We start from the raw sequence: 9377 nt of genomic DNA, 5'->3' as shown, positions 1-9377 counted from the left end.
TTCCTATCACACAATGATTTGGCGCCCCCCCTGTAGTAACTCTGAGGACCCCCTGTTGAAGACCCCTGCTGTAGGGCTTAAGTGGTTCATTCATTCTCTCATAAATGTCAGGTTCATAACAGTAAACTGTATGTCCACATGCGCACAACACACATGATGTGTTACTCTAAAAACATACTTTACTAATACATTTTGGGGAACACAGGCCTAGTCAGTGGTGTAAAGTAGCACAGTACATTTACTTAAGTACTATACTTAAGTAGAATGTTTAGGTACTTTTACTTTACTGGAGTGTTTAATCTTTCCAAAGTTCTATACTTCTACTTACTCTACTACATCTCAGAGACAAATATTGTACTTTTACTCCACTAAAATGATATGAAAACTTTAGTTACTTTGTAGATTTTGATTATTATTACAAAACATACATTAACCACTTCAGCCCTATATACATTTTGGATCATATCTACAAGCTCACAATGCGTTGCAATGTGACGCATTGTGAGCTTGTAGATCTGCTATTTTCAAAAGATTTTTATACATTTTATACATTTGAAAACTTGTGCAATGGGACATTCTGCATAATGGGTACTTTCTATTTTTGGTACTTAAGTACATTTTGATACCAATACTTTTGTACTTTTACTCAAGTACATTTAGGGATATTTGTGACATTATTGTTGCAGATGTTGTTGTACTGTACAATATGTATTATTGAAAACTCAATAAAAACATTTTAATAATAATAAGGTCATTAGCATTCTTGACTTTCACCAATTCACCACAGGCCACTTGATGTTCACAGACCATAAAAATAAACTATCCAGTAGTGCCCCCTGGTGGTAGCTGTAGTAAATAACTTACATGCATTATAGAGTCAAATTTTATGAAATCAAATGTAATGACTCATCCTTTGGGCTACTTTGGTCAAGTTAATATGGAAGTTTTAAGGCTCAAAATAAAGGCATATAATCATTGGCTTTAGTAAAATAACGTTTCTGTCAGTGGAAACCTCATTATGTCCAAAACTGTTACTTTTCAGGATTCAAATTCAAAGTAGCAGATCTACAAGCTGAACACGTGTCACTTCACGCCACGTTTCCAGCTTGCAGATCTGCTACTTTTGATGCTTTTGTGTGACTCTGTAGGAGGATCAAGTAGGGCGTTAATTTACAAAAAAAAACACGATGGAGATGCAGCAACGATATAATAATTTGTGTATTTATTTAATTGTACATTGAAGAGAGTTGGATGTGTGGCCAGTCAGAGTTGAGCCTCAGGGGCCACCGTAGGACAGCTGCACTGTCACTTCCTCATTGACAATCAGTGTGAGTATTTAAAGGCCCTGCAGTCTACCAAACATAGGCTGCTTGGTGGCTGATGGCTGTGGGTCATGTGACCTGGGTCTCATGTTGATGTTTTTATCTTTTTCCCTGCCTGGGTGAGTAACATGAGGCATGGATGTTGTTTTGATGGTTGTACTAAAAATACTAAAGCAGTATTTTAATCATTATTTTGTAACTACCCAGGTTGAGGTGATGTGTCTCGAGTCCTGAAGTGATGAGTCCATGTGCAGAGAGGGGGATGATATGAAAGAACACAGACAATCCAAGGTATATAAATGATTTGTTGTGGTGATTGTTTGTATACTGTACTAATGTTTGTTGTTTCCACTTCCTTAGTTCTCACCACGGCTGTTTTGTTTAGCCTGAGTTTTATCGTTGTTTTCTATTTATTGAGCTATTTCTTTCCTAATATTTGGGGTTGCAACATTCAGTGCATTATTTTAGTATATTGTGACTATGTATTTTTTATGAATTGAGTGTATGCACTGCATTGCTATTTTAATTTAATAAATCTATGTATTGAAACTGAAATACTGTTCTGTCTAAAACATAAATGTGTTTGGGGGAAAAACTCTTCTCTTAAATCTCATTGACGAATTTGTGCATTGTTGGGGAACCCAATTTTTAGGATATTCATGATTTAATTTCCTTGATACCAAATAAAAGTAAATTCCTAGCCACACCAGGTTACAGATTATAAAACATAACATTTGTATCTAAATGTCTATTGAGTGGTACCCTCATTTGGACCCCTGGTGGTCCCCAGACAGCTATAAGTGTAAATGTTTCTGTTGCTTCCAGACCTCACAGAGACATTCCTTATGTACAGTATGTTCAAACATACCAACTGCCAATAAAAAGTAATTGTCATAGGACTGGATTTTCCTCATTTATATCATTGTGTGCACAAACACGGTCAACACAATGTCACAATCTCTCTCTTCTTTTGCTAAACCATCTTCCATCAAATTGACAGAAGAGTGAAACTAGTTGCCTTTTTTTTCATTCAATATTTGACATTCTTCAGTCCTTCAGGTGTCAAAGGGTGTAACATTCAGCTGACGCTGACATCAATCCTTCCTTCAAAGCCTCATTTCAAAACCCCTCATTATCATGTACATTTCATTGGTAACATTCATATAGTATAATCCACTAGTTTCACTATCTTACTCAGGCCTGCATGACGACAGTATACGGTTAATAGTTGTTGTTTTGTCATCAGACAAACCTCAAGCCTGACATAAAACTTGACTAAATCAAAGGCAGACATTATTCTACACTTGAAGAGCTTTTATTTCACACTAAAAGTTGATTACACTGAGGAAGGCATTGAGCCGAAACGCATCCGTTTCATTGCCTGTTTACTTTACATGTAAATTACGTGAGGGACACAACGTGAGTGCTAGCATCATTCTCTTGTACTTGGAACCCCGGCATCACCGGGCAAGCTGCCTGTTGTTAATAAACATATTTATTGACATCTTTTCTACAGATGATGCTGCTCAGCAAGATGTTGGCCTCTGTCTGAAGGATTACCAACACTTTAGACCAGACAGTCCCATCATGCACCAGCAGAGACATCCAGTCATTGAAGGAGTTAATGAAAGCAGAGAAGCTGCTAGACTCCTACTCCTCCTACTCCTGCTAAGAGTTGTCAGAAACGTCTACTCCAGAGAACCCCCCCCCCCCCCCCTCGAAGAGGAGAGCGTCTCTGTCAGCTAGTCCAGGACTTCTGCTGTCTCCTGCCACCAATCTATGGATTGATCTTCTGTTCCAATCTAAGGTGGAAAGTTTGGAAACTACAATGCAGGAAGTCCACACCTGGTTGGATCCTATAACCACGGATGGTGGTAAGTCCACTCCAGTAATTCTGAAATGTTTTCAATTTCAACGATCCCTCTTATTTGAGGCTATGTGTATCTCTGTGATCCCATTCTATACTGTTAAAGCCCCTGTGTACACTTAACAGGAAGTCGGCCTATAAACAGGAAGTAGGCCTATAAGCAGTATTATGTATTCACATTTTGTCAGACCACAGAATAATATGTTATAAACCACCAAGCCAAATTATAATGATTTATGTCATTATAATTAATTAATTAATTTGGGGAAAATACGCATTGAGGAGAGGAAGGAAAGTCTGCACACTGTATATCAGCTCCCAGGAATTTTATTTAAAGTAGGTACAATGTTGATACAATACAGGCAATAGGCGTTTTATATACAAACAGAGGACAGCATCGCAATTACTAACAGCTGTTGTGAATGAGTAACTACTGACACACCCACCCGATCTACAAGCTCAGGTTGCACTGGCTAGTGCCACACTGAGGACTTGTAGCTCTGGGACAGAGGAAATGTTTTGACGGCAATTCTCCAATTGGGGAGTCAAGGGTGGGGGGGTTAGAGGACCATCAGTATAGGGCAAATCAGTGGTGGCCATTTTATAGTTCCACCTAAATAGTATCTGCTGTTTGTTTGAATAAACCTTGGAGCATTAAAAGTGAGTTGCAAGCCCTATTTTTGTTTCTCCACCTAAATTCACTCCATTCATTTTTCCCATAGAGATTTAAAAAAATATTTATATCAATCATTTGAAGTCTAGAATCAAGCCATCCAGGGTCCTGGTGAATCATGACAATAAAACATTAAGATTCTGTGAGAAATATGTTTTGAAAAATAACAAATGGTATTTATTAAATATAGTGTATATATAATTAAATATATATATATTTTTCTTCATAGAATCAAATGTTTTTTGGTCACGATTCACCAGGACCCTGGATGGCTTGATTCTGGCCTTAAAATAATTGATAAAAATATTTTTGGAGATCTCTATGGGAAAAATGAATGGAGTGAATTTGCGTGGAACCACAAAATGGCCACCACTGCTATGCCCTGTAGAAAAAAGCCTTTGTACAATGTCAAAGGACAATATGGAAAATAGAAATAAAAATCACTCCTCAAAACGCCTAGATGTAACGACCACAATTACAGTGAAAAAATACAATAAGGTACAGCAAATGCCATACAAAATAATAAGGGACAAAAGAAGAACAATAAAATCGCATAAATGCGATGACAGATGGGCTATACACACCCAATAAATGCAGTAATAAAAGAGAACACTCACAGAAATGGCTTGACATCAACTTCCTTGTTGAGCCCGTTAGGGGCCGTATAGTATTAAGTGTGTACATGTAAAAGGCTTTTGTATGAAAAAGTAGGGCATTAAAGCCGCACTATGTAACTTTTGAACAACTATATAGCATATTCTATCCCACAAAATTATAAAGTTACATGTTTAAGGTATAACTATCATCCTTCCATAAATGTATAGACTCAGGGGTCCCTGCTAGGGGCTTGACTGTATTACTATGTATAGACTCAGGGGGGTCCCTGCTAGGGGCTTTACTGTATTACTATGTATAGACTCAGGGGGTCCCTGCTAGGGGCTTGACTGTATTACTATGTATAGACTCAGGGGGGTCCCTGCTAGGGGTTTTACTGTATTACTATGTATAGACTCAGGGGGTCCCTGCTAGGGGCTTGACTGTATTACTATGTATAGACTCAGGGGGTCCCTACTAGGGGCTTTACTGTATTACTATGTATAGACTTGGGGGGGTCCCTGCTAGGGGCTTTACTGTATTACTATGTATAGACTCAGGGAGTCCCTGTTAGGGGCTTTACTGTATTACTATGTATAGACTCAGGGGGGTCCCTGTTAGGGGCTTTACTGTATTACTATGTATAGACTCAGGGGGGTCCCTGCTAGGGGCTTTACTGTATTACTATGTATAGACTCAGGGGGTCCCTGCTAGGGGCTTTACTGTATTACTATGTATAGACTCAGGGAGTCCCTGTTAGGGGCTTGACTGTATTACTATGTATAGACTCAGGGGGTCCCTGCTAGGGGCTTGACTGTATTACTATGTATAGACTCAGGGGGTCCCTGCTAGGGGCTTTACTGTATTACTATGTATAGACTCAGTGGGGTCCCTGCTAGGGGCTTGACTGTATTACTATGTATAGACTCAGGGGGTCCCTGCTAGGGGCTTGACTGTAATATAGGGGAGACGGTGAGTTTCATCCTGGCATTTGCCAAGGCACCAAGGCAGAACTGCCAGTCAAAGCAGACTGGCCAATCACAGCGCGTCCTCGCTGAACATGCTTGCAAAGACTCTTGGGTAATGAAGTCAAAGACGTTGGCTGCCATGTTGTTTGTGTCCAAAGTGTTCACTGATACCCCAAACTACATAGTGCTGCTTTAAAGGACGAAGAAAAAAACATGAAATTTGGAGATATGAGGTTTCTGCCTGACAGCGACGATAATGAAGTTTGATGTGCTGAATGTGCGTTACATGATTTAAGAACACTGTTAAAACATCTTTACAAAAGGAATTGATAATAAAAGGCACACAAGGAGAAAAAATATATATTAAGATGATTAATTACCTTATATACTAATTTATCGTAGAACTATAGTTACAAGTCACACCAGGCCTACTATGGAAGCAGTCCACAATGGTTACAATGCTTTTATGAATAAACATTTTAAACATTTCCTGCGTCAAGTGCTGACATTTTTACCATTGAGCTAATAGAGCCTGTCTGCTTGCTCAGGGGATACATTGAATCTTGACCATCAGGTCAAAATTTGTGTCAGATCCTGTGTCTAGGTGAGACATGACCTTTGACACCATCTAAATGTCTCAATAGAAGAGCAGGGAGACAAAATACAACCACCCTGATTGTATTAACTCTAAGTCTACCATACAGATTACATTTTATGCATTAAAAAAAAAGGTTACATAGTGCCTTTAATTCACACAGGTTAAATAGTGCCTTTAATTCACACAGGTTAAATAGTCTAGTTAACAACCTGTATTATAGTATATTATGTATATGAGCTGTTTGAACTTGCAAGATGAGTTTTACTAAGTAAAAGTATCAATACTGCAATGTAGACATACTCTGTTACAAGTAAAAGGCCGGAATTCACAATTTACTTGCGTAAAAGTACAAAAAGTATTGGTATCAAAATGTACTTAAAGTACCAAAATGTTTGATAATAGCATATCTACAAGCTCACAACGCGTCGTGAGCTTGTAGATCGTCTATTTTCTAATAGCCTATGTATAAAATAGGGCTAAAGTGGTTAATGTATGTTTTATAATATAATAATTGATAATTGCAAAGTAAGTAGTAACTGAAGTTTTCAAATAATTATAATGAAGTAAAAGTACAATATACTCCAGTAAAGTAAAAAAGTAAGTACAGTACTTGAGTACATGTACTTGGTTACTTTACACCATTGAGTGATCTGATCCTTAATTTTGGGAATCATTCAATGACAGTGTCCTTTAAGCCAAGTACCGTACCTGGGGGGAAAGGGCTTTCTCTGTTGCTGCCCCCTCCCTCTGGAATGCACACCATCTAAAAAATGCCCCCTCCCTCCTCTCCTTCAAAACCCACCCCTTCAGGATAGCTTTTCCCACTTAAGGTCTAGTTAAAATGTCTCCCTACAAAAAAACATGCAGTAATCCTGGTCTCTACACTGCCTCCCCCTGGCCAGCCGGGGCGCCTGATGGAGGGGAAAGGAACTGGTTGGAATAACGTGTTCCTTCCACGTGCTACGTCCTACCGGGGAAACTCCCCCCTGTCAGGTGATAAGAAGCGGTCTGCTAACTCCTCATGTGTTGAAGGAAGCATGAGCTGGGTTCGGGGCTCTCCCCAGGCTGACAGAGGGAGAGTAGCGCCCAGGATTACACGCTTAGGCATTGGCACTGGGTGAAAAATAGGGGTTACAAAATCGTGGTGTCTCCCTAACCCATGCTTAAACTTTTAATCTAGCACTTATGTTTTAGTTTTTTTCCTCTTAACTCTTTGACTGCCAGAGTAATAGTGTAATAGTGTGCCACTGCTGCCAGCGAAAACGAGCGATTTTACTGTACCTTTTTTAAATCATGGAATATTCTCTGTGACCTCCATCCTCACGGAGATCGGCTCATTACACGCAGGGGCGTGTCGTAGTATAGGACAGCATTTTTTTTCATTCACCATTCAGAGTTATGGCCAGTGTTAAATGTAGCTTGTTTTTTTTTGCCAAAAAAGGAAAAACGAGAAAAAAAATACTTTTATAAAGCTTTGACATGAAAGGAAACTAGCTTTTTTTGGTTGTGATCACGTGATTCCTGGGTGCACTCTTCTTCGGTGGTGCTTGGATCATTCAAAGAGCCTCGTCACTGGCAGGCTACGCCTTAGCAGAATCCACAGGCAAAGAGTTAATAAAGTTTGTTCCTTCCTTTTCTTTATGTAAAGTGACTTTGGGTGCTTAGAAAAGCACTAAATAAATCTGAGCTATTATTAATAATCTAATATTATTAATAAGGGACAAGTATTTTATGGTTTCCAAACAAGGGACGGTTCCGTATTTCAAGCGACGGTTGACACATCAGACACACAGCTTCATCCTCCTGTTGACACATCAGACACACAGCTTCATCCTCCTGTTGACACATCAGACACACAGCTTCATCCTCCTGTTGACACATCAGACACACAGCTTCATCCTCCTGTTGACACATCAGACACACAGCTTCATCCTCCTGCCAGGTGGACATCACTCATCTGATGACTCAGAGCTGCTCAGCAGAGCCTGTGAGAGAGAGGAACATGTTGACGTCCATCAGGTTGATGTCAAAGTAAACCATTAAAGTAGTAGTAGTTCAACCAAAATAACGACTATCAATTACACACCCCATGAAGCCTTGAATTCATGGAGATTTTTCAGTTTTTGTCGCATTCTGAGCAGCCACCCGGTCATCAAATTATTGGCTTATAGGAATGCGACAAAAACTAAACAATCTCCATGAATTCAAGGGTTCATGTCGTGTGTAATAGATAGAAAATAAGCAATTTTTGGGTGAACTGACCTGATGCCGATTCTGGACATGCACACTTAAAACTAGTATATACTGGAAACCACTAATACGATTGACTCCACACTAGGAAGGTGTATTGTGGTTTGAGAAATACACACTCCCTAGGATTGTATTTTCACATTACTGATACCCATCCCTGTTCTAATAGTGGAACTGTTTGCAGCCTGGACCTGAGAGAAAGACACAGAGAATTAAACTTACTGAGGTCCTGGTGGTCTTCAGGTTCCCCCTGTTAGATAGAGATGGTCCTGGATGGGTCACAGCAGAAAGGCTTCTCTCTCCAGCATGGCTGCGCTTATGTGTTTTTAATGTTCCATACTGAGTGAAACACTTCCCACATATTTCACACCCAAATGGCTTCACTCCAGTGTGAATTCTCTTATGTGTCTCAAGGCTTGACATTTGAGTGAAGCCTCTCTCACACTGGTCACAGATGTAAGGCTTCTCTCCAGTGTGAATTATCTTGTGTTTCTCAAGGGTAGACCTTAGAGTGAAGCATCTCCCACACTGGTCACAGATGTAAGGCTTCTCTCCAGTGTGAATTCTCTTGTGCGTCACCAGGCTAGACATTACAGTGAAGCCTCTCCCACACTGGTCACAACAGTAAGGCTTCTCTCCAGTGTGAATTCTCTTGTGTCTCACAAGGTGTGACATTACAGCGAAGCCTCTCCCACATTGGTCACAACAGTAAGGTTTCTCTCCAGTGTGAATTATCTTGTGTCTCACAAGGTTAGACATTTGAGTGAAGCCTCTCCCACATTGGTCACAACAGTAAGGTTTCTCTCCAGTGTGAATTCTCTTGTGCGTCACAAGGTGTGACATTACAGTGAAGCCTCTCCCACACTGGTCACAACAGTAAGGTTTCTCTCCAGTGTGAATTCTCTTGTGTCTCACAAGGTGTGACATTACAGCGAAGCCTCTCCCACATTGGTCACAACAGTAAGGTTTCTCTCCAGTGTGAATTCTCTTGTGCGTCACCAGGCCAGACATTTGAGTGAAGCCTCTCCCACACTGGTCGCAACAGTAAGGTTTCTCTCCAGTGTGAATTCTCTTGTGCGTCACCAGGCTAGACATTACAGTGAAG

The 9377-nt window shown here is 40.0% G+C and overlaps 1 protein-coding gene across 2 annotated transcripts in view; it reads left to right on the top strand.

Moving 5' to 3' along the window:
* The first annotated feature begins 3104 nt into the window (after nt 1-3104).
* LOC308099808 (complement C1q-like protein 2) overlaps nt 3105-9377 on the top strand; it is a 60331-nt gene continuing 54058 nt past the window's right edge. Inside the window, exon 1 of one of the 2 annotated variants that reach the window (XM_080448610.1) lies at nt 3105-3196. In XM_080448610.1, coding sequence (XP_080304736.1) covers nt 3191-3196 — 6 coding nt within the window. In that variant the 5' untranslated portion in view covers nt 3105-3190. The remainder of the gene's footprint in view (nt 3197-9377) is intronic. The other variant, XM_080448609.1, reaches the window with a different exon arrangement.

Source organism: Gymnoscopelus braueri, assembly GCF_963280865.1.
Source record: "Gymnoscopelus braueri genome assembly, chromosome: 14".
In the NCBI taxonomy this organism is placed as follows: domain Eukaryota; kingdom Metazoa; phylum Chordata; class Actinopteri; order Myctophiformes; family Myctophidae; genus Gymnoscopelus; species Gymnoscopelus braueri.
Note: the sequence above shows the minus strand (reverse complement) of the source record. Positions and strands in the feature narration are given on the sequence as shown.